The 25,898-nt window shown below is 42.9% G+C and overlaps 2 protein-coding genes and 1 long non-coding RNA gene across 5 annotated transcripts in view; all 3 read left to right on the forward strand.

The window, feature by feature from the left end:
- The window catches only part of STAM2 (signal transducing adaptor molecule 2), a 36,991-nt gene extending 34,510 nt beyond the window's left edge, over window positions 1–2,481 (forward strand). For both annotated transcript variants that reach the window (XM_036421922.2, XM_036421923.2), the window contains exon 14: window positions 90–2,481. In XM_036421922.2, coding sequence (XP_036277815.1) covers window positions 90–318 — 229 coding nt within the window. In that variant the 3' untranslated portion in view covers window positions 319–2,481. The remainder of the gene's footprint in view (window positions 1–89) is intronic.
- Window positions 2,482–13,886: 11,405 nt separating this feature from the next.
- Window positions 13,887–25,898, forward strand: part of CACNB4 (calcium voltage-gated channel auxiliary subunit beta 4) — a 210,927-nt gene continuing 198,915 nt past the window's right edge. The window contains exons 1-2 of one of the 2 annotated variants that reach the window (XM_036421924.2): window positions 13,887–13,979; window positions 14,477–14,560. In XM_036421924.2, the coding sequence (XP_036277817.1) occupies window positions 13,917–13,979; window positions 14,477–14,560 (147 nt within the window). In that variant the 5' untranslated portion in view covers window positions 13,887–13,916. Of the gene's footprint in view, window positions 13,980–14,082; window positions 14,246–14,476; window positions 14,561–25,898 lie in introns of those variants that run through there. The other variant, XM_036421925.2, reaches the window with a different exon arrangement.
- On the forward strand, window positions 14,587–16,760 carry LOC123651664. Its single transcript, XR_006740537.1, has 2 exons — window positions 14,587–15,020; window positions 15,115–16,760. It is a non-coding gene; the product is annotated as an uncharacterized LOC123651664 (long non-coding RNA).

Below are 25,898 nucleotides of genomic sequence, written 5' to 3' on the forward strand. Positions count from 1 at the left end.
GGCATTTTTTATTTTCTCAGGATGATTGGTTTCTGGCCATAACCTAGACTGCAAAGTAAACGGTTTTCTTTTTAAAATCTTGTTTGTAGCCCTGGACAAGACCCTGCTTCCAATCCTGCTTATATGAACCAGAACTCTGCCCTTCCACCAGCTGCTGGCACAGCTGCTTACACGCAGCAGATGGGGATGTCCGTGGACCTGTCTTCTTACCAGAACACTGCGGCCAGTCTGCCCCCGCTGGCAGGCTTCCCCGTGGCAGTCCCAGCGCACGCAGTGGCCCAGCAGCAAACAAATTACCACCAGCAGCCTCTCCTTTAGAAACAAGCCTTCTATTTGTATTATTTGACCATTATGACTTTAATCTGAAAATATTAAGAGGAAAAAAATGTTTTTTCTGAGGATGGACCATGAATAAATGAAGCACAAAACTTATCTTATTCTACTAGGCCATAAAAGGGTTTTTTTCAGTCCAGTTGGATTGAAGTCAAACTTTTGAACAGAGGCAGCTTCCAGTTTTTGTCTTAATTTCAAATTACTTTACACAAATCTGGACACCCAATAAATAGCCTTATGACACTAAACAGCATGATTTGGGATTGTTTTATAATAAGTTTTATAAAGAAACCACTCTTTATCCCTAAAACGTCATGTTAATTGGGAGAGCACCGAAACCTTTAAATGTATTTTGTCTGCAAATCTTTTTCTTCAGTTTCCCACACACCATTATTTTTAAAGGCAAATACCTTATTGTGCAAGCATTCAGCTTGCCAACATATTTCCTTTTGGCACCTTAAATTGCAGTTGTATTTGCAGTACTGTCAGTTTTGCTCTCAGTATTACGTTGAGTAATAATTAGCATATCATTGTCTACGGTAGGAAGAGCAATTTAGAAGGAACCAAATGTTTTCTGTTATTAAAAGTGAAGACCATGTAAATGCAGATGTGTAATAAAGCATTTAGTCGCCCAGTCAGCCAGTAGTGGGCTAAGGAGTGCCCTGGAGAACATTTCTTTTCCTACAAGGGGCCCTGGAATTTAGAATTGCCTCTGTGCCGACCTTTTCAAATGACAGGCCGTTCTGGGACGCAGATGTGTGAAGAAATGCTGCATTTCCTCTTTACCATGACATGTGAGTTTGAGCCATGAGACATTCTTAATAGTTGGATGTGATGGATGCCAAGCATGGATGATACGTGTGTTTTTATTGATATATTGCTGCTTCACAGGTGATTCAAGTACCATTGCTGTGCCAGGCTGTCGAAAAACTGGGCCTTTTCTTTCTGAGTCTGTGGAATAACAGCAGGCAGTGGATTGATAGGGAAACTATCAAGATGGTTTTTCTGAAATTTACATTTTAAATGAACTATAGTACTAACAGGTTCCACTGTAGGAGTTGGGTAGTGACTCAATAGGAATTGTTTCCTTTCCTAAAAATTCCCACACTACTGCATCATCTACCAGTTTTTTAGATAACACAAAATAGAAAATGCAAATACATATGCCTTCAGGTATATGATATTTAGACTAGGAAAAGCAATAGACAGAAGTTTAGTTTTTAAAAAGTTAATTGTATGGAAGCAAGATTTCTATATTACTTTTTAAAGAAAGCCCTTAATTATTCTATTAAGAATCCATATGAAATAGTGCTCTGCAAATTTTTATCATTTACTGTTCAAAGAAATTGATTATAAGTATATTCCTTTTTCAAGGAAACAGTATCCTAGAACAACATGGTCTCTATATTACTTGGTCTACATTTAAAGGGAAAAACAAGCAGTATGTTCTGTTTTTCATCCAGTGTTTCTTTTTCTTCTATGTCAATTATATACTTACAAAAAATTCTAAAATGGCACCTTACCTTTTGGAAGCAAATCTATTTAAAGGATGCAAAACATAAAAAAAAAAAATTTTACAAAGCTGCTCTTGATAATAGGTAATGTTTGCATATATATGGAAAATCTTTTTCTCCAAACAGTATTTAATAAACAGCTATTTTAATATTTGTGTAAATATTTTATGTATAATTGTCATTGGAATTGTAAAAGCTTAATTCTGCAGAAGTTAAATAGTATTAATATTGCACACCCACTAAATCGAGATTAGCCAATTGAATAATTTTGGAATAATGTAACATGCAACATGTATATAAATAGTGTATATTGGCACTTATCTGTGAAATTTTATACATTCAGAAGTTTCTTCTCCCTCTTAAAATAATTTTATTTTTGCCATATTGTAATGAAGTTTGTGTTGCAGGTTGTTGATAGTATGAAAATGTTATTAAATTGGTGTACTGAGATATTTTTAGTGTTGAGAAATACAGGGTTGTTATTTTTCTTTTCTATGATCTTAGGGGTTGTATTTATTTTAAAACCTGTTTATAATTAAATGTTTTCTGCCAAAGGAACTGTCTAACATCAGATTTCTACATTGGATTCATACTGTTTTGATATAAAAAAATAAAAATAACTTCTGCTATTTCACATGAAGTCTTGGTACATCAGGAAGAATTTCTGAAATTAAAATAAAGTTTTCATTAATCTAGAAAACTTTGGCCGGGGTATTAAAATATATGGAGTGGATATGGTTTTTTGTTGTTAATCCTGACCGAGGATATTCTTTGCATTGATTTTTAGAGAGAGTGGAAGGGAGAAGGAGAGACAGAAACATTGTTTGCTTCCCCCACATTCCCCGACCTGGGAGGAGGATCGAGCCTTCAACCAAGATACGTGCCCTTGACTGGAATCGAACCTGTGGCCCTTCAGTCCATGGGCCCTTCAGTCCATTCTATCTACAGAACCAATATGGCTAGGGCTGGATATGTTCTTATATTGTGGAAAATGTAGTCTACCAACATTGTCTTTTAACTTGGTGATTTATTTATAATAAAAGAATATTATGCAAATTGACCATCATTCTAACACATAAGATGGCTGCCCCCATGTGGACACAAGATGGCCACCCCAAGATGGCCAGCAGGGGAGAGCAGTTGGGAGGGACCAGGTCTGCAAGGGAGGGCAGTTGTGGGGGACCCAGGCCTGTAGGGGAGAGCAGTTGGTGGGGAGGGGGACCAGGCCTGCAGGGGAGGGCAGTTAGGGGCAAACAGGCTGGCAGGGGAATGGTTAGGGTAGGGGTGTCGAACTCAATCAGAGAAGGGGCCAAAATCTAAAATCCAGCCTAAATCGCGGGCCGAATGGTTTACTGAACAGTCATAAACTGTCATTGTGATGGAAACGCAGTGGAGTGCAGTGATGACAGCACGGTGCGGGCCACATTGCAAGGCCTGGCAGGACGGATTTGGCCCGCGGGCCTTGTGTTTGACACATGTGGGTTAGGGGGTGATTAGGCTGGCAGGCAGAAGTGGTTAGGGACAATCAGGAAGGCAGGCAGGCGAGCAGTTAGGATCCAGCAGTCCTGGATTGTAAGAGGGATGTCCAACTGCCATTTAGGCCCAATCCCTAATCGGGCAGTCAGACATTTCTTGAGGAGTCCCAGATTGGAGAGGGTGCAGGCTGGTCTGAGGGACATCCCTCCCCCCAACAGTCCTCCCTCCCCTTGTGTATGTATTTCATGCACCAGGCCTCTAGTTCACTTTTAAAATTACCTGAAATGGTTATAATTATCAGTTATGATTTGAAAGATGTATACATTGTTATCATATACAATTTCAAGTAGTTGATTTTTAACCACATAGATTTCACTGTACATTTTGAAGATTAGATGTTTGGTTATAAAATTTCATCTTCCAAATTATTAAAAAATTAATTTTAAATGTTTAAAAAATTATGGCTTAGGAACTTTTGTAAAAGGTTTTCATAGTATTTGTCAAGGCTCCTGACTTCTAGGAGAGAATATATTGAATTATTATGATGACAACACTGAAGTTATTGTTGTAAGTAACAAATTATAATGAATAGAGTACCAATCTGTCATGCTTTGTTTCTGTCAAAAGACATTTTCCTTATTTGCTTACATCAGTTTTAGCCAATAAAGGGATGACCCAGTTCTAAGGGTTTGACTTTAAAAAAATTTATTTTGGAGATTAAAAATTTATTTTTTAAAGTTTCCCTAGAAGAGTTAATTCTAATATTACCAAGCTAAGTTTGAATTAGATGTTTTAAAAAATTTTACTGTGTCAAAAAAGAGAAATTACGTTGCTGACATAGTATAATGGGACGAATAGTGTCCCCCCCCAAAATTCATGTTAACCCAGAATGTCAGAATGTGACCTTATTTGGAAAAAGTCTTTGTAGTATAATTACTTAAAGGTTTCTAGGCGACATCATGCATTTAGGTAGATCCTAAATCCAATGACTGATGTCCTTATGGGAAGAGAAGTCACAGAGGCACAGCGAGCAAGGTATGTGAAGATGGAGGCAGAAATTGGAGTTTTGCTGCCAGAATTAAGGACTGCCCGCAGCCACTAGAAGTTGGAGGAAGCAAGGAGCCTTCCCCAGAGCCTAGAGGATCTTGGTTCTGCTACACCTTCATTTCTAATTTCTTGCCTCTAGAACTGAGAGGGAAGACATGTATGTTGTTTAAGCCACAGTTTGAAGTACTTTGTTAGGGCATCCCTAGGAAACTAATAAACATAGATAAAAGTATACAGCAAAATTGAGTACCAAGCACTCCAAACTTAAAGACTGGTTAAAATGGTCACAAGACTTCTGAGAAAAATGTCTAGTCCAGTAGCAGTTTTTATGTTTTCTAAACTAGAATGAGACTGCCTGGATAAATGAAACCAAACTCCCAGTTAATTCCATAATCCCATTTTGCTGATTTTTTTAAACACCACGTCTGCATTTCAATAATTGATTTCTGTATGCCAGAGGTGTTAACAAATAATTTATACATTTATTGTCTACTCTTCTGCCCATCTTGAGTGGTGATTGTTAAAGGGAGATGTTCAAAGACAAACAGAGGAACAGAAGAAACAAAACTGGATGAATATTCTGCACAAATTCTACTGAAGAATGGAGTTTGGTTTTGTTCTTACTTTACACCATCTAATGTCCTAAAGAGTAAAATAAAGGCTTCCCGGCACCTTTATAGCAAATCAGTGACCTTTACCGATTACACTTTGGTCAAGGGAGCCAGCTATCATTTTTTAAAAATTGAGATGTGATACATATAATTAGCCTATTTGTTCATTCATTTATTCATTTACTCATTTACGTATCCTCACCCGAGGATATGTTTTAGTGATTTTAAAAAGAGGAAGGGGGAGAGAGAAACATCCATCAGTTGCCTCATGTACATGCGCCACGCAAGATACTGAACTGGCCCTGATCAGGAATCGAACCTGCAACCTTTTGGTGCACAGGACGATGCACCAGCCAACTGAGCCACACTGGCCAAGTTATAATATAATTAGTCATTTTAAAGTGCACATGATTCAGTAGCATTTAGAACATTCATGATGTTGTACAACCCCCACCTCTAGTTCCAAGATTAGAATGTTGTGACTCTTTTTGCTTAGCATAATGTTTGTGAGGTTCATCTCCTCGTAGACCGCTGTATGAGAGATTCATATACCACATATGCTGTGGTCTGTGTGGTTTATGTGTTGGTGGTCCTTGGGCTGTTTCCACCTTTTGCTTATTGTGAATAGTGCTGCTATGAATGTATGTGTACCTGTAGTTGAGTACCAATTTCCAGTTCTTTGAGATATATGGTAATTCTATGTTTAGTTTTTTGAGGAACTGCCAAACTTACACAGCTGAACAATTTTACATTCCCACCAGCAGTGATGAATGTTCCAGTGTCCCTACACCCTCACCAAGTTTTATTTCCTGTTTTTAAAAATTATAGCCTTCCTAGCAGATGTTGAAGTACTTCATTGTGGTTTTAATTTTCATTTCCCTCACAGCTACTGATGTTGAGCATCTTTTCACATGCTTGTTGGCCATTTGTATAACTTGTTTGGAGAAATATCTAAGTCTTTTGCCTATTCTTTAATTGGGTTATCTTTTTGTTGTTGGGTTGTAATAGTTATGTATATATTCTGCATACTAGACCCTTACTAGATACACGATTTGCAGATATTTTCTCTCATTCTGTAGGTTGTCCTTTCTCTTTCTTGATGATGTTCTTTGATTCACAGTTTTTATTATTTATTTTTTTATTTTTAAAATATATTTTATTGATTTTTTTACAGAGAGGAAGGGAGAGAGATAGAGAGCCAGAAACGTCGACGAGATTGAAACATCAACCAGCTGCCTCCTGCATATCCCCCACTGGGAATGTGCCCGCAGACAACATACATGCCCTTGATGGGAATCGAACCCCGGACCTTTCAGCCCGCAGACCAACGCTCTACCACTGAGCCAAACCGGTTTCGGCTGATTCACAGAGTTTTTAATTTTAATGAAATCCAGTTTATTTTTTCTTTTGTTGCCTATGCTTTTGCTGAGAGTCCATTGCCAAATCCAGGGTCATTAAAATTTTCTCCTATTTTCTTCTAGGATGTTTATGGTTTTAGGTCTGTGACTCATTTTGAGTTAAATCGTGTAAATGGTGTGAGGTAGGACTCCAACTTCATTATTTTGCATGAGGTAGTTATCCCAGCTAAGTCTGTTCTTTGACCAGCCACTCTTTGACACTGCTATAACACACCCTAAGGGTAGTCAGTTCTAGGATCTGAGTTGTACAGCTGTGACAGATCAGCCCCATAGCTGTATAGTTGGCAGTCCTAAGGTATGACAGCCTTGTCCTCGCCTGATCACCTCTGTCACACACCTCAAGGGGTGTCAGCACTATCTTGTAGGATAGAGCTCCCAGTGGTGAACAGATATCCCATGAACAGATGTGTCAGATATCAATGTAGAGACGGTTTTTAGCTGTCACATGTTTTTCCCCTCAAAGTAACTTCAGACAAGTATTGTGAAAAGTGCATTGCCTAAGAAAAAAAACGGGACTTAACATGCCAGCCAAAAATAATCTTGCCATATTTCTTTCCTGGAAACCCCCTGGAATGCTCACCTGTGTATCATTGGTCAAAACGGGGTCAAAAGGCTACTCACTTCAGAGGCAAGTGAGTCTGGGCAAGTGAGTATTTTGTTTTCCTGCCTCTAAACATATGGAGAGAAGGCAGGGGAGAAGGTTGGAAATGAAAGTAGAGGTTTTCTTTATACCCATGGTCAGCAAACTGCAGCTCGCAAGCCACATGCTGCTCTTTGGCCCCTTGAGTGTGGCTCTTGCACAAAGTACAATGGCCTGGGCGAGTCTATTATATTTTGAAGGAATGGCATTAGAAGAAGTTTAAGTTTAAAAAAATCTGGCTCTCAAAAGAAATTTCAATCGTTGTACTGTTGGTATTTGGCTCTGTTGACTAATGAGTTTGCCGACCACTGTTTTATACGGTATTGGTCACAGAGATAGTCCTGCCCACTGTGTTGCCAGAGTGGTAAATTCAAAGTCGAAGTGCTCTGTCACTCTGCCAGGCTCAAATAAGGTCTTGTTAAGATTGTCTGGTGTAAGCATACCATCGCTTTTAGTCAGTAAAGGCTAGAATTAATATATTCTCAGCTGACCTGATTGTTAAAACTGAGACCTTCTTTTATTTAGAAACCTCCTTAAGAGAGAAAGAGGCCCTACAAGTGGAGATGGGAATAAAAGCTTCAAACTGCTCCTGCCTCTTCTATTTTGAAACATGAGAAAAATTAAAGATTTGTTAGCCTTCATTAATACATTCAGTAACATTATTATTTGCTGAGAATGCTAAGAACGTGAGTTCCAAGCCCAAGCTGTATTTGTGGCTTCGCCATGCACTCACTAGTTGTGTAATGGTAGGTATTGCACTTTGCCTTGATTGAAGACCATTTTCGTGTACATTGTCACTGAATTCTCATAACACTTGTTAGAAAGAGAGGCAGATGACGAGATCAATCTTCACAAGCTAGTAAGTGGCAAAGTTGGGATTCCAAACCAGGCTCTGTCTCTTGCGAAGCATGTGCTTTTCCTCTCTGTACTAGAGGGAGTATTACCTAGAAATAATGTGTGTGATAAGGTTGTCAAGACATCTCCCGTGACAACTTCCTTTTGTACAAAACGCTGAGATGAATGGGGTCCCAAAGGGCTCAGCCAGGTAGAAAATGCCTTCAGATGTGAGAATACTTTAGGAAGAGCATAATAGTGGCTGGATCTGTGTAATGTGTACATTGTAGTACAAGTACTACAGGTGAGCCCAGAGTTTGATGTGAACAGATGGACTCTTTCTGTGAGGAGGGTCAGGTGGAGAAAGCAAGAACTTAAGAAAGCTTACAGAATTCTGTGTTTTGTGACTAGAAAAAAGAAAAACTCAGCCTGGTTTCTTAAAAAATCAGAGTTGCTGAGAGCACCCAGCCTGAGCATGGGGTTCTTTTACGTTCTGGATAAGGACCAGCATCTTTAGAATCACATATTAGGATCTTCATGATCTTACGGTTGGCTGCCCTGCTAACCCCTTCTTCTGCTTTCCTGCATGCAGGCTAGATTCCAACCTTCCAACCCCAAATTCCTCAGGTGCCAGTTTTGCTTTTTCACACCTGTGCTTGACCCTGTTATTTTCCTCTGTCTGAAATTCCTTTACCCATCTAACAAATTGTCTTTCAAGTGTTGGCTCACATTTCCCTGATTCTGGCTCCAGACCATGCTGTACTTCTGTAGCGACCTTGTGACTATATTATATGGGTTGTCGTGTTATACTGGAATGACCTGTCTTCGTGTCAAAAGGCTCTGCCACTGTCTCTACAGTTTAGCCCATTCAACATGAGTTTCCAGCCTTCTTATTTATATGCCATATGGAAACCAGAAAACAAGTTAATAGTACTTGCCTTCCGAGACTCCTTTGCAGCCCAGGTGGCCACATGACATGATTTCGGTCAATGAGATATAAGTCAACGTTCCTGTGGAGGGCTTCCTAGGAAGAAAGAAAAGACTTTGAAAGAAAAGGGTGGGGTTTTTTTTGCTCCCCTTATTCTGGCTTAGAAGGCAGGTGCAATGTCAGGAGCCAAAGCAATCATATTGTGACCACGGGGAAGAAAGTTAGGATGGTTCAGGAAGATTCGGAGTACTGGCTCCTACATGACACCTTTGAGTGGCTGTACCACTTCTAGGCTATCACCCTCTGGACTTCTTATGTGGAAAAAAAAAAACAAACCCTTTATCTGTTACCTCTGTTCATCTAGACTACTTCCACTAGGAGTTTGCTATTTGTATCTGAAAGCATTCTACCCTGACTAGGTCTGTAAAATCCTATAAAACTTGGAACTGTTTTTTTTATTGGTGTATTCCCAGGCCCTAGCTTAGGCTCAGGAAATGTTTGTGGAATCTATAATAATAATTACAATGCTAATTAGACTGGACATCTTTCCGGGGAAGCTGGGACTGCGAGGGAAGCCTGGGACCTGGGTGCCAGAGGGAAGCCAGTGCCAGCAGCTGGAGAAGGAAAGTTACCTTGCACGAATTTCATGTATTGGAACTCTAGTGAAGAATAAAGATGAATTTAGCAGAGAGCTGCATAGCACCGCACAATGCCTGGCTTTCAGTAAGTGTGAGTTTTCTTTCACCCTTTCTTATCCTTGTGCTTATCATTATCTTTCCATTTAGCCTGTGTGAAATCAGGATGTATTTTACAATGAATCAGCATGCATTGTAAGGCTTCTTTTTATTTCCTTAAGTCTATTCAATCAATAATGCATTTTGGAATCCAGGTGATATGGCAGTATTTTAACTATCAAGAGACAAGGGGGCTAGAGTCCTGTTTAAGTGGCAAAAAGACCAATGGCTCTGTTAAAAAGAAAAAGAAAAAAAATCTTAGCATCTCCAGTGCTCATCAGACAATCCCCATGGCTGCTTTCCAGAACAGAATGCTCATTTCTCCCCTGAGCCCAGGACTGCAGCAGAGGCAGAAGCACCTGGACATTTCTTTCTGACTTGTGGCCTGAAACTGTACATCACCGACCCTTGCTGTGGGCTGGAGGAGGGGCAAATGGTTATGAAAAACACTCCATAGAGGAAGCACCTAGAAGGTTGAAAGGTCGTAGCCAGATACTCGGGCAGGTAACATGAGCAAGAGACATTGAAAGAGGATATGGGGACTAAGGAAGAAGCAAATGCTATGTAACCTCCTGACAGTGTTGGATGTCTCAACTTTTATGTCCCACATGTTATCCTGGCTGCGAACCACCAGTATAGATTCGTTCAAGTCCTATTCCAGCTTTGAATTGCTGAAAGCCTGTGTCCTTCACAGGGCATAGAGCAGGTAGAAAAACTAGAATTTGAATATTATTTGGAGTTTAATTGACATCAGTCAGTATCTTAATTTGAACTTTTAAGCAAAACACTCCCTTTAAATGTTATAGAAAGAATTAACACAATTTATGACAAACACAAAAAATGGCAGGATAAAGCTGATGAAGGACAGAGGTGATCATATTTTATGACTGTCTGGTTAAGTAAGCTATCTTTCATGTGGAAGGTTATATTGTTTGTATTTTATTTAAATCTTCTCCTTTCCTCCAAGAGAACTGTTACATATCTGACCCTGTTCTTGACTCCCAGAATTTATGTTGGATATATATCTAGGAGTAGAACTGCTGGGTCATATAGTAACTCTGTATTTAATTTTTTGAGGAACTGCCAAAATGTTTTTCACATCCGCTGTACCATTTTACAATCCCATCAGCAGTGTATTACAGTTCCATGTTCTCCATATCCTTATCAACACTTGTTACTTGTCTTTTGAGTATGGCCAACTGTAGTGAGTATAAAGTGGTATCTCACTGTGGTTTTGATTTGCATTCGCCTAATGGCTAATGATGTCAAGCATCTTTTTCATGGGTTTATTGGCCATCTGTGCATCTTTTTTTGGAGAGATGTCTATCCAGACTCTTTGCCCAACCTTAAAATTGGGTTATTTATCTTTTTATTATTACTGAATTGTAAGATTATATAGATAAATGAGCTAGGAGTCCCTTACTATAATAGATATGTGCTTTGCAAATATCTTCTCCCATTCTGAGGGTTGTGTTTTCACTTTCTTAGTAGTGCCCTTTGAAGTACAAAAGTTTAGAATTTTGATGAAGTCCAACTCTCCCCCCCCCCCTTTGGTTGCTTATGCTTTGGGTGTCATATCTAAAAATCCATTGCCAATGTTTTCTTCTGATAGTTGTACATTTTTAGTTCATTCGTTTAGGTCTCTGGTCTATTTTGAGTTAATCTTTGTATGGGGCATGGTAAAGGATCCAACTTCATTCTTTGAGTTCTGGTGCTGGGGTCAGAGAGATGTGCCTCTCTCTGAGTGACACCCCCACTTTAGGAGCTCAGTGCTTGGGAGAGAGGGACAGTAGTCCCAGGGCCCCAGTGTTCTCAGGGGTGCTGTGCCCACAGCAGAGCCCTCATCCCAGGAGGAGGTAGGACTGGGCTAAACAAGGGAGCCCGCACCTCTGTGCTGTATTTGATGGGACCGTAGCCTCAGCAACAGGCATCCAGGGACAAGATGATAAATGCTGATGTCCTCTCCCTGCCAGGAAGGTACCCCCGCCCATGGTAGCTTGGGGGAGAGGAAGCCCAGTATCTGGGCTGCACCACTGTGGAGTGGAGTTTTCCTCTCGCTGAGCTGCCCTTCAGGCAGGGAGGGAGGTGTTTGGTTCAAATACCACAGACTCACGTCATTATTGTGATTTTTCTTAAATGTTCTTCATTTGCCTTCTTTTGACTAGGATTTTGGACCACTTCCAGAGATTTAAATAATTTTTTGAAAATAATTTTCCCTAGTTTTGCTGTGGGGTTGGTGGTGCAGAGAGGTCCTCACTGTCCTGCTGCTATTTTTGAGAACTCAAAACCAGAGAGACTGTGGGCAGTGGAAAACCAGAAAACTCAAATTCCGGTGCCCATATCATAATTCACTCGATACATATTGATTAAGTATCACTTATGAAAATGGCTCAGAACTGAAAATGGATTGAGTTGACCGTAACCAAAGCAGGGAGCTCTGACTTTGCAGACACACCATTATCCATACACTTCATGGAATGGCTGCTATGTGTGAGGTGGAAGAATAGAAGCTAAAAAAAGCTAAAAACCTATTTTAGAAATTGGAGAGTTTCACGAAAAGAGAGCTAATAAACCAAGGCAGCTTATATTAAATGCCCAGAGAATAAATGCTCCAGCTTTTCAGGGGCACAAGAAACTACCCAGCACCAGAGTGGTCAGACCTGGAGGAAGAAGGAGCTCAGCCAGGTTTGGAGAACAGTAGGGCTCAGCCCTGTGTGTGTGTGTGTGTGTGTGTGTGTGTGTGTGTTGGGGGAACACACATTCCAAGGCAGGGATGCTGAAGAGGGATTGGACTTGGCATGCTGGAGCAATAGTGTGCAGACCTCCCTGCCTGCCCAAAGGTCTGTGAGGAGAGACCACGCTGAGGGAAGGAGGTGGTGACCAGAATAGCAGGGCAGAGGAGGGCTTGGCTGTTGGGCCCTGGAGCTTGGTCCCTATCTTCTGGGCTGCCGAGAACAGTAAGTTCTTTTTAGAGCAGAGTGACTGGGACAAAGAGGTATTTAAGCAAATGGCTTTGCCTATAGTGTGTAGATGGAATGAAGAGTGAGTGTGTGTGTGTGTGTGTGTGTGTGTGCATGCGCGTTTGCACGCAGTGGGGACCCTGGAGGCAGAGACCAGTTCTTAGACAGTTGGAACGAAATGACAGTCCGGAGGGGAGAGGGGAAGGAATGGGAATAAGTAGTGAATAGTAAGATATAATCATGTCTTCAATAAGGCCAAGCAGTTTTTAAAAGCACCCCAAATTAAAAAAAAAACACCCCAAATCCTGGAATGCAATGTCTGACCTAGCGATTTAAGACACCATGCACATTTGAAAGATAGATTTCTCATGCAGTAGCTAAACGGATCTTTTCATTTTTTAACTTGCATGCATTTTTCCTATTACTCCACATTCCAGCTTCTTCACAATTTTCCTTAATTCGACCTCCAATTAAGTTCTAGCGTGCATGTGCAGAAGAGGACCCAGTCCAGCCCCCACAGCGGCAAAGACTGTGCACGGCTTTCTGGATGTTTCCTCCCTGGAAAACAGTCTCCGTGTAAAACGGGAGGCACTGGCCAACTCGAGCTTCTTCGGCAGGTGTAATGTGACCTTCAAAACTCCTTCGGACCAGCAGCTCCCCGGGGGCCGCCTCTCCCTCAGACTCAGGTGGGCTGCGGCTCGCGGGTCTGAGGCCAGAGTTGGCAAAAAGAATTCAAAAAACACGGACAAACAAACAAACAAACAAACCACGAAACCCTATGCCTTCCCGCTGTGGGCTTCTGAGTGAAGTCGCGGAAAGGAGGTTCTGTTCTTGCTCTTTTAAAATTCCAGTGCAGCGGGCACACATACACACACACTCACTCACACACACTCACTCTCTCTCTCTCTCTCTCTCTCTCTCTCTCTCTCTCTCTCTCTCTCTCTCTCTCTCTCTCTCTCTCTCTCACACACACACACACACACACACACACACACACACACACACACACACTCACACACGCACACCCGTCGGTAGGCTCTTCCCAATCTCTGCCACCCCCCACCCCCACCCCAGGTCCTGATTCATGAACCGCGCCACCTTTGTCTGCTTTACACCGTGCGGACTATTTTAACCGCCGCCCCCAGCGCAGATCCCCCTCCCTCTCTCCCTCCCCCCCCCCCTCCCTCCCGGGGCGGCTCCGGGGCGGCGCCCGCTGGGGGCGCGCTGCTCCCCGCCGGCTGGGGCGCGATCCCGGGAGCCCGATCCCGGGAGCCCGCGGGGACCTCCCTGCGGGGCCCGCGCTCGGCCCCTTTCAGGCGTCGCTCCCCGAGGTGCGGGCCGGGAGCGGGTCCCCAAGCAGCCGGCCGGGGCGTCCTGCCGCCCTGCCCGCCCCTCCCCTCCCGCCCCCGCGGCTGCGAACCATGTCCTCCTCCTCCTCCGCCAGGAACGGGGCCGCGGACGGGCCGCCGTCGCCCCCCTCGCAGGTACCGCCCGCCCCCGCCGCCCCCTCCGGCCGCCCCGCGGCGCCCCGCCTTCGCCTTCCTGCGGGCACCGGGCCCCCGTCCCCACCCCTCCGCGTCCCTTCCTCCTCCCGTTCCTCCTCTGTCTCCTCCTCCTCCTCCTCCTCCTCCTCCTCCTCCTCCTCCTCCACCTCCACTCCTCGCTGCGCTCCCGCTCCGAGCCCGCAGCCTCCCCCAGCGGATGCCGGGGACTCGGACCCCGCACCGGAGAGGCTTTGTTAATGGATGTGGTGGGTGCCCTGGGGCTGCTCCCCCCGGGCGGGCATCCTCTCGGTGGTCTCGGATGGGAGGGGGTGGGAGGGGTGGGGAAGGGTGGGGGCTGGACTTGGGGTGGGGGCGGCGGAGACTTGGGTGCGGGCTCGGGGGACCCCGGGGAGCTGGCGGAGAGGCGGCCGCGAGCCGGGGAGGTGGCTCCTGTCCGCGGTGCGGTCCTCACCCGCCTCTCCCCGGTCCCGGTCCAGGTGGCCCGAGGCACCACGACCCGGAGGAGCAGGTTGAAAAGATCCGATGGCAGCACCACTTCCACCAGCTTCATCCTCAGACAGGTAGGAGGCGGGCAAGGCGCGGAGGGTCCGGGGTCCGGGGTCCGAGAGCCTTTCCCCGCTCCGGGCACGCCCGCTGCGTCCCGCTTGCTCTGCCCGGCCCGGCACCGCACCGTCCTGGGAAGTTAGTTTGTGCGTCGGGACGCGCTGGTCTGGGGGACCCGGCTGAGCGCAGGGACTTTGCATTGGAGACGGGAATGCTCCTGGGGCATCCTCAGTACGTGGGGAGTCTATAAGTTGTGTAACTGGACATGGAGGAACCAAAGCCCGTGGGGCCGGGCACCCGGTATGACTGGGCTGAGAGTTAACGGGTCTCTCTTCTTTTTCGAATACTCTTCTTTGTCTGGGTTCTTGGGAGAGATCTCCAAACTCTTAGTCTCAAGACAGACAATTAGAGCGGAAAGTTAGGGCTCACTTTCGGACTGCTTCCTTGTTTCTCTAAATTAGGGAGATAGCTGGATCTGTTTAAGTGGAGATAAGCGAAGGCCGGCGCTCAGTTCACTTAATGTTTGTTTCGTGTGTGTGTGTGTGTGTGTGTGTGTGTGTGTGTTTCTTAGTGGTTGTTTTTTATTTCTCTGCTAAAGATTGCAGGTTACACTGAATGCTTAGGTTTAGGTGCCTTTTATCTCGACCCAGGATATTGGCCCTTAATTTTTGTACTGACAAGTGCTGTAAATGAAACCACTTCTACATATCTGCTGGGTGGTAGGGAGAGCATTAAAAAAAGAAAGGGGGAAAAAAAAAAAAAAAGAAAGGAAGGAAGAAAAAGGAGTCACCTTGATCTCTTTTTGGAACAGATTTGTCAAGGATTGTGTTAGGGGTGACCTGGGAGGACTTTGGTCATTGCACCAAGACGCTTTTATTCCAGCCTCCACTGTGGACTGCTGGAGTGACCTTGGCAAGTTCTTTTCCCTCCAGGCCACTCGGAGCTTTGTGTAATGTGCTTTTAACCTATGGCGGCGGCTTTGCTGTGTTTCTTTAGGGATTTTCTCATCAATTTGATCAGGTTATCCATGTTGAGTGGGCATTAGACTACAAATTGGACTCAGACCTCTCCTACAGGGTCCATAAAGCATAATTAAATATTTATCATGTAGATATTCATCTTCTGCAGAGACAGATATTATTACTTCTCTTTTATTCAATAGCACTAAGATGAGCTATATTAAAATAAGTATATTTGGATTCTGAATTCATTCTAAAAATACATTCTGTTCCTTTTGCTGTGTTAAATTATTTACATGTTTGATAAGACATTCTTCATCTTTAAACAAATTTCAGTTATATTACTGAGGTCTTGTTGTTTACTGGATAGGTACTTATTTGTGGTAGTTTTATTGTTGTAAAATCCTTAGACATTATACAGCAGCGTATTCCACAAACTGTTTGACTACAGCGTTTGAGTTCATCTACACAATTACGTTGCTAACGCTTTATTCTTCCAACCACGAACAATATAGTCAATATTCTCTCTAATATTCTGTCCTCAATTTGCTCCGATAACTGATTAAGTGAGATGATACATGTATAAGTTCTTGTGAAGTGTGCTGGTATGTGTTAATGTAAACATATGAAAAGTGTTGCATGGTAAATAATTCCGATGCAGATTTTTAGAACAAATATGTTTCATAAGTCTTTCTGAATCTGGGATTTGTTAGTTTAACAAAATGGTCGAATTAGTTTTGATTATATCATATACACAACCTTCCTATTTGTTTTTGCAAAAAAATACATAGCTTTTTGTAAGCACATGCAGTTCAGAAAGTATCCTACCCATGATCTAATTTAAGTGGCATAATACAGATATCTATAATGGCTGCAATAAAAAATAAATGAGGGAATTTTATTTCTTTGAGAAGGTACAAAAATGATTACAAATGAAATGTAATAGTGTGTTATTTGAAATAAAATTGAACAGTTTTCACCCCAATGCTAAAATAATTTTTTAAGCACAACAGCTCTTGATGTTATTAGAGCCTCATTATTTGTTGAATGACCAATGATTCATTATTTTTGAATTCATGATACATTGGAGTGCTGGTGATATTTCCAAGTTTGTATGATGCCTTTGCACATGAAGAAGATAATTGCAATATCAATAAAACAGTGCTGCTCATTTCTCTTCATATTATTTACAAATATATGGAAAGAAAGCTTTTGCTAAAAAAAAATTGATGTGTCAAATCTGATGGGTAAGACTGGACTGGTGGTGAAGAACAGAGAATAGTTGGCAAACTCAATAAAACAGTGTTTATTCTTAAAGCTGGTAAAAACGTTAGTGTTCTATGTGTATATATGTACAAACCCATGTGCACAAACCCACATATGCACACCCGTGAGCTGGCCTGAAAGTAAGCAGAGTGAGAAAGCGAGCATGCTCTTTCTGAGGACTGTGCACAGAATCTCTCCCCTTTCTTGACCTTTGTTTCCTGGTTTACTGGATTGCTGGCTTCTACAGTTTAGGAAGGATGGGTGTTTTGGAATGGATCCAGGGAGCAACTAAGTGGTTTCTTTGGGGAAAGGTGAGAACATTAAGTGTTTTTCCAGTGAAAGGGGAGAGCGCTAGGGGTGACCCAGTAATAATCTTCAAACTGCACAGAAAGGCATTCTTTGGAAATGTGATGGACTGCTTTTGGGCTTCATTGAAGATGAAACTTAAGAACTGGCTAAAATTAAAAAGGAATGAGGTTTTAGCCCAGCTCGAGTGGCTTAGTTGGTTGCATGTCATCCTATGCACCAAAAAGTCCCCTTCTCTCTCTTTCTCTCCCCCCCCCCCCCCTTAGGTGGGGATTTAAAATAAAATAAAATAAAATAAAATAAAATAAAATAAAATAAAATAAAATAAAATAAAGGAAAGAGGTTTTACAGCGAAACGTTCCTAAGAGTATTGCTAGCATTGGAATGGCTTTCCAAGCGAGGCTGTAGAATTTCTCCCAGGAGATTACTCTGACAGGCTGAATGGATTATTTATTCATGTTTTACAATTTTAGGAAACATGTATTAAACATTTGCTATGTGCTCAGCAGTTTGCTAGATACTGTGAAAGAAGAATGAAAAAGATGAATGATGGGACATAGCCCCTATACCTAAAGGGTCTTATAGAGTAGTATGGAGACATAATTGTATAGAAATGAAATATTTATGTATAGCATAGTGTGTAGCAATATAGCAAGGAATGAGAGCATGAGCAAAATGCCCATGTGCGCTGAGCATTGAAATACCTATGGATGTCCCTGCCCGTACAGTTAGTATGGTGGACGTTACTCTCCCTTAGGTTACTCCCAATTTTCTCCCCGTTGCAGTTTGAAAAGGAAATCTGATCAGGGTGGGACTGATAGGTTGAACTCTTCTTATAAGTCTGCCCTTCTGAAGATGGCAGAGTCTTTAGAAGGCCTGGCCCCTAAGCCTCTTCCTGAGTCCATATCTCTTAGTTCTGAACACAGGTCTAACATACCACCCTCTCTCCTGCCATAGGCCCTTTGCACATTCTGAGAGCCCTCTCTATGGAGTGCCTTCTGCCTACTTAATTTTTAATCTTCCTTGAGATCTAACTTGAGTCATCACTTCTTTTTTTAACCCCTTTGATGAGGCCGCTTCCTTAGCCATGCTCTTCATCTCAGAGTGCATTATGCTAGCTCTCACCACTACTATAATTTAACACGTCATTAGATTTCTCTGTTAATATCTCTCCCCCCATCCAGATAATATTGTAAGTTCCGCCAAGGCAGGGACATGTCTGTATTTGGTCTCCTTTGCATCCTCAGCATTTAGCTTAGTAGATGTTCAAGAAATACGTATTCATTTGAATGAATTAAGAAAACGGGTGGATACTGGACTAGCTTGACACATTTTAGGCATGGAGTTCTGCTTCCACATTTAACTTGTTTAATGGGAAGAAATTGCTTCCTAACAGACCTTCATAAAAGGTAGTGGTTTAAAGCAACCGCACTTTAAAAAAAAAAATTTTTTTTTTTTCTGTGGGCTGGCCAGACAGTTCTGCTTTCTGTGATGTTATCCCGGTACTGGCATGACGGAAGGGTCTAAAATAGCTCACGTGGTTGGGCAGTTGGTGCTAGCTGCTGGCTGAGAACTAACCTAGCGCTTTGGCAGGAGGCTCAGCTTTCCTCCACCCAGCCTCTCCGTGTGCTTGCTGGAGCGTCCGTGGTGGCTGGGTTCCTAGAAGGAGCGCCCCAGCAGGAATGGCTGAAGCTGCAGATTTGGTGAGACCTCGTATCAAAGGCTCGCTGGCACTACTTCCACTCCAATCTCTTTAGTCAGAACAGACCAAAGGGCCAGCATGGTCTCCGAGGGAGGGTCAGTGGACTCTGTATTTCACTGGGGTGCAGCAAGGCCGCCTTATGAAAGAGCACGTAGAACAGAAGATACTGTTGTAGACATCTTTGGAGCCGTCTATCTTAGAGCAAGGAACCTTTTATTTTTTAGGTATGCTAATCAAACGCTCATTACCATCCTTCAATGAACCCACACTGTATTTAGAGGTCTAAAACATATTGAGATACTAAGTTGATACTATAATAAAACACGCTGGCAAGAAGGATTCTTTGGGTTATAATGTGAGCACTGATTATAGAAACCTTTTTCTGATGAAATGCAAGTTTTCTCCATTGAAATGCAAATTCATCAACAGACGGTATATATACTTTGTACATAGCTCTAAGAATAAATCATATGCCCAGAGGCATAATATATGCACAAAATTTATTTATAAACTTAGATTCACAGAATTTTAGAACAGGAGGAGATTGCAGAGGGAAAGTGCTACAATTCCCCATGTTCAGATAAATAAAACGGAGACCATGGGACATACAGGCCTCACCAAAGTCACGCTAGTTGGTAGCAAGACAGTCTTAGATTCTACAGTTTTTCCACCATAACCTCTTTGTCCCCGAAGAATCAAGACAGACATATAAACACACAGAGATGTGGATACATGAAAGGCTATGTGGGGCTTATTCCTCTGAGGTCCTAGAGATATTCTTAATTCGTGTGGTTATTGTGGAGAACAGAGCAACAATGGAATAATCTGAAGACTGTATTTCTCCCCCCCTTCCTCCACTCCCCACTCCCCAACCCCATTTTATCATGAGATAAAATTTTTGTTTGCATGGTTTATGGTTACATAGAGGGTTTTTTTGTTTGTTTGTTTTTTGTTTTATCTATTTATTTATTTGTTAGTCACTGTATACCCAGAGTCTAACAGAAATAAAGCTATGTGAGTTTTCACAACTGAGGGACTTGAATGTAGAGACATGGTTAAGCAGGTGGTGAGAGAGGTTAGATGCTGAACTTGGATGTTAGCAATGACAGGAAGCCACAATCACCTCTTGGCTAGAAGAACAATGGGAGGAAATGGTTATTGGAGCCCAGGGGCCAGCAACGCCTGGAAGGTGCTGGAACCACGGGGGTGCTGTTCTGCAGGAGCGAGAGAAAAGGGCATCACCGCACACTGTCAGAGCAGCTTTTATAAAAAGGACAAGAAATAACAAGTGTGGTGAAGACATGGAGAAAAGGGAACCCTTGTGCGCTGTGGGTGGGAATGTAAATTAGTGTAGCCATCATGGAAAACAATATGGAGGACCCTCAAGAAATTAAAAGTAGAATTACCACATGATCCAGAAATTCAACTACTTGGTATTTATCCTACACAAACAAAAACATTCACTGAAAAGATAACCTCCTGTTTATTGCAGCATTATTTACAATAGCCAAGATAAGGAAACAACCAAAGTGTCCATGGATAAAGGAATTGTGCTGTAGCCAGCTGGCCTGGCTTAGTGGATGAGCATCAACCTATGAACAAGGAGGTCACAGTTCCATTCCCGGTCAGGGTACATGTCCAGGTTGTGAGCTTGATCCCAGTAGGGGAAGAGCAGGAGTTAGCCCATCAGTGATTCTCTCTTATTATTGATGCTTGTATCTCTCTCTCCCTCTCCCTCTCCCTTCCTTTCTGAAATCAATAAATATATTTAAAAAAAAAGAAATTGTGGTGTACATATTATGCTATATTATTCAGCCATAAAAAGAGGGGAACCTTACTACTTGCAACAATATAGATGGAACTTGAGAGCATTATGTTAAGTGAAATAAGTTAGACAGAGGAAGACAAATACTGTATGATCTCATCTTTATGTGGAATCTAAAAATAAAAAAACAAATAACCCCTCCCACAAACCCCAACCTCATAGATACAGATGTCTGATTGGTGGTTACAGCGGTGGGGATGGGTGAAATGGGCAAAGTAGGTCAAAAGGTACAAAATTCAGCTAATTATCCTATATAATAAAACCATAATATGAAAATCCACTGAACGGCGGAACAACCGGTTGCTATGACTCACACTGACCACCAGGGGGCAGATGCTCAACCTAGGAGCTACCCCTGGTGGTCAGTGCACTTCCACAGGAGGAGCACTGCTCAGCCAGAGGCCGGTCTCACAGCTGGCAAGAGCAGCAGTGGTGGCGGGAGTGTCTCCTGCCTCCCTGGCAGCACTAAGGACCCCTCAGACTGAGAGGGCGCAGGCCTGGCTGAGGGACATGTCGTGCGTGCACCAGGCCTCTAGTAAAATAAGTAAGACCTGGGGATGACCATAGTTAATAAGTAATATTCTCTTGAATATTTGGAAGTTGCTAAGAGAGTCGATCTTAAAACTTTTCATCACAAGAAAAAAATTATAACTATCTGTGAATGGTGATGGATGTTAACTAGATTTGTGGTGATCATTTTTGCAATATGTGCAAATACCAGATCATTATGTTGTACACCTGAAACTAATTTTATTTGACAATTATATCTCAATTAAAAAAACACACACACAACAACCCAGAGAGAGACACAGAGGAGATGCAGCGTCTGCCAAAGAAGCCACTTGAAGTGGAGAGAATGGGGGAAATACCTTGTCTTCTTCCCCCCCCCACTTTCAACTCCCCCCCTCTACTCTTCCCCCCCCCCCCCCCCCAGCTCCCTGGGGTGCCTCCCATTGGCTGAGCCCTGCCGGGAGCCAGCTAACCCAGGACCTGGGAGACAGTCTGCAGACCTCTCAGATAGAAAGGAAAGCACAGAGGGACAGGGGAGGAGCAAATCTGAGGGAAACAGCCAAGACTGACACAGCCGTTATTATATTTTAGTTGAATGGAAGGACAACCATGAAGCCTTTTTTTCACCAGCAAAATGGGAAGTTTTTGTTTGCTCTGTCAGTAAGAACTTCCTTGCTCAGTGGTATGGTCCAGGTACAAGGAACTTTAAGGAAAAGCTTGTACCTGTTTCCTTTGTGAACTTTCTCTGCAATGCAGCTTCCCAAATGCATCTTACTTCTCGTGACCATTTTGGCTCTTGGGCTTGAGGACATGGAACGGAACTGCTGATGCTCCCGAGTGAGAAATCTAGTTATTGGGCAGCTAATCAGTTAACCAGACATTTTTCTTTTCTTCAAGTCTCTGTTTTGGGGCACACCGAGTTCTCTACGTGTCATTTTTGGAGGAGAAAGAACTATGTAGCCTTCAGTTTAGGATGGTAGTATTTTATTGACACTCAGATGAATTCTGACGCACATCTTTCTAGGATGCTATGTGGAACCATAAGACAATGACGCTGGCTGTGCTGTGGCCCTTTCCCCTCAATTACTCCGGTGCCACAGGGCAGTGTTACCTTGGAGCAGAGACTGATCCTCAGGAAGGGAAGAAGCAGAGGTGCGATTGAGAGGACACACTTCAGTCAAACCACATGGCTCAGGTCATTGTAGAAACGGTTCTTTCCAGTCCTGGCGAGTCTCCAACACAGCGGGGGAGCCGGGCCCAGCAAATCTAGGTCTGACCAGTCTTTTCTGGCTGAGGTCTTGGCTTTGTCCAAGCTCATCACCTTCCTCTGCGTTTGGCCCGTTCTTGGTCTCATTTCTGCAGCTCAGACTCAGGAGAAAGCATAAACCCTAACCAGAGCAAGCGGGCAATGCGAGTTCCCCAGGCACAGGGAGGACTCCGGGAACCATCCACAGACATGTGTGAAGTGGGCATGGGGCCCCCCCGGCTCTGTAGCTCTCAGTGTGTGGCCTCTGCGTGCTTTCTAAGCAACATTGTAGCACAGATGCTTCCTAGGACCACAAGCAGTGCCTTTCCCTGATGGCTCCCCTTGGCTGAGCATCCTTCCCAAGGACTGTGCTTGCTTAGCATGGGTGTCAGGCCTCAGAAACATAAGCCTTCCGAGAGGGTGGGCCCAGGCAGGCAGAGCCGCTGGGTGCTTTTGACTTCCTCTGAACCCAGGTGTTGACTACTATTCCCTTTGTGGGTTGTGCAGAGCACTTCCTCACCCACCCGCAACCACACAGTCTGTAGAGTACCTCTCGAGTTAGAAGTCGTCAAATTGATGCGTCTAGAGGAGCTTTGATGTCTCCAAGGCGGCCCCGTAAGCAGCCAGATTGTCCTACCTTCACACAGTGACATGTCCTGGCACCTCATGAACCAGGCAAACGTGGAGGCTGAACTCAGCACTCTTGCCCCGAGAGAAGCTAAGTTATAGACGACAGAGTGAAACATCGGGATTTTACATGGAGTTAAACCATGTGAACGGGGCCTGGGAGCGGGGGTAGGATTAGAACTAGAAGCCTGCATTAATGAAAAGGCTAAATGTTAGATTCCGTTTTAAGGGAATACTTGTGTTGCTTTCAAGTGGCAGTAACGATAAGCTGTGTTCTGTGACAGGCCGTTTTCGGGAAATAGATGGATGCCTGCTCAGCCTGGCCTGAATACAGGCCGACCTTGAAGGTGGTTCTCACATTTTTAACCAGAGTAAACCTGCCCCTCTGCAGACCTGCCCGTGGTCTTTAAGTGTCCTTTCCTACAGAAACGGAGTGGAGGCAGTTACTTGTGCTTCAGCCATTGACTGCGTTGTGAGGGAGGGGCTGTTGAACTTTCGCCACTGTCCTGGAGCTTTCTGATCATTTCACTGCCATCATTGGGATGACAGACCATTGCTATTTGATTTCTCATTTTATGTTCTTTTCCTGTTGCTGGGTGCCTTTGTCCAGGGTTGCGATTTAATTATTGTAGATGTAGGCTATGTTTTGAGAGGAAGTATTTTGCAAACATAAACTTGAAAAGAATCCGCATTTTTCTTGGTTATCAGAATCACCAGAAATGACAAACTTTTGCAGTATTCACTGCAAAATAATCTATTATTTTTAAATTAGAAAAAAAAACTTGCTCTGATCGGTTTGGCTCAGTGGATAGAATATCAGCCTGCGGACTCAAGAGTCCCAGGTTCGATTCCAGTCAAGGGCATGCACCTTGGTTGTGGGCATGCCCCCAGTGAGGGGTGTGCAGGAGGCAGCTGATCGATGCTTCTCTCTCATCCATGTTTCTGACTCTCTATCACTCTCCCTTCCTCTCTGTAAAAAATCAAGAAAATATATTAAAAAAACAAAAACAAACAAAAAAACTTTTGGAATTCACAGTAATTTATGTAGATGAATTTATCAGACTCTCCTACGTTATTCTCGAACGGCCTAGTGCCAGTGTTAACAACCCAAGTGCTGATTATATTTCCAAATGAAAGAGGCAGGTAAGATGATCACTGTTAAGGTTAGAGTGCTCAATAGGCATGACTTTCTTATTTGGCTCCGTGTGTGTGTGTGTGTGTGTGTAAGTGATACAAAGAGAGAAGCCATTCTTTTAGGAATCCAGAGACTGTATTCTGTTACCACCATAACCTAATTTTACAATACTTTCCTCACCCCCAAAGAAACCTTTCACCCATTAGCACCCATTTCCCATCCTTCTCCCCAGCCCCAGCCCTAGCCACCTGCATGTCCTCTTTGGGTCTGTAGATGTGCCTATTCTGGACATTTCAGGTAACTGGAATCATACAAAAACATGATCTTTTGTAACTGGCTTCAGGTTTTTTTCATTCACATATTCTCTCTGCCAGCTGAGGGTTCCCAGTTGTAGCCCTTAGTCCAAATGTGCAGCTGTTAGCCTGTGTATGGAAAGGGATTGCATTAAGCCTGTGTCCCAGATGTTTTTCAAGTGGTGGTGTGGGATGCAGTGGATCATATTTATCTTTATTTTGGAGCTGCAGTCTTTTATCATTTTTAGTGCATTTTTAAAACCTGCATGGAAATCAAACCCCTGGCGTTGTCCTGCTTGTCCCCAGGACTGAAGGCAACGGAGTGGCTCTCATCTATAGAAGAGGGTTTATATAATGGGATGAGAGCAACAGGATTAAAGAAAACTGTCAGAGCAGTATAAGTGGCTGTTGCCATAATTCTCAATAATTTTTAGTAATAGAAATGTCTTGGGTTCTCATAATTCAAAATATTTCTTTTATTTTCATCCAGATGTTCATAATAACTCAACTTTCATAATTATAATATTTCTTCCTTGAGAGATATAGTTAAGAAGAGAGCAGAGTGCTTGCGTCCTAAGCTAAGTACAATATTTATGGGAATTACTGGGTACATAGAACGGTCCTTTCTGTGTGGCAGGTGCTGCTCAATTATATTTGAGCACTTCCCTGAGGGACAAAAGTCAATTATCAACACAGGCGTGGGGGAGAGAAATAGGTCAGCGGCAAACATTCTCTGCTAATTTCAGAAAGCTTGAGGGGTGATTTAGTTTGGGGGCTATTTTTTATTCTTTTGGTCTCCATGTTGTAGAGAGACCTTGCAGTAGCAAAGGCTCAGTTTTTCATTTGGCATCGGTTGTTATTCTAATTTACTTTAATATCGTGTAAATATTTCTTTTGATCCATAAAATGGAAATGAAACCAAATAATACCTTAAAAAAAAAACTATGTCAAATATACATTGCAACAGTAATAATGTTTATTGTAGGCATTGTTCATATTTTATTGCTATTTCTACATGAATAGTGAGGGTTTAAACCAACCCAATTCAGTGAAAATTTCATATTTCTAAGTATTTCGTTTAGTACTTCTACATACGGAGTTAATTGTAAGAAAAGGGAAAGACAATGGTGTTTTTAAAAATTATGCTCTTTTAAATTATAAAATACACATAATTTAATGTTACCACTTTAATCATGTTAAATGTATAATTCAGTGACAGTAAGTATATTAACAGATGTCATGTTTTAAATGAGGGTGGCAGGTTATTTAAAAAGTGCAAGCACACAAATCTTAAATATACCTGACATTACAAATGCTCTATGCACATCCACCATCACCCAGGCCTCCTACTGCCATGGTGGCCTTGTTTTAAGCACCGGAAATCACGGAAAACAGACCTGGGAGTGTTCACCAGGCCGTGGGGCCCCGGGGTGCGAAGAGCCAGGAAGCCCTGTGGAGACTGACCAGACCCTCAGGGCGGGCACAG

This window comes from Pipistrellus kuhlii, unplaced genomic scaffold (assembly GCF_014108245.1).
Source record: "Pipistrellus kuhlii isolate mPipKuh1 unplaced genomic scaffold, mPipKuh1.p scaffold_m20_p_7, whole genome shotgun sequence".
NCBI classification, from domain to species: domain Eukaryota; kingdom Metazoa; phylum Chordata; class Mammalia; order Chiroptera; family Vespertilionidae; genus Pipistrellus; species Pipistrellus kuhlii.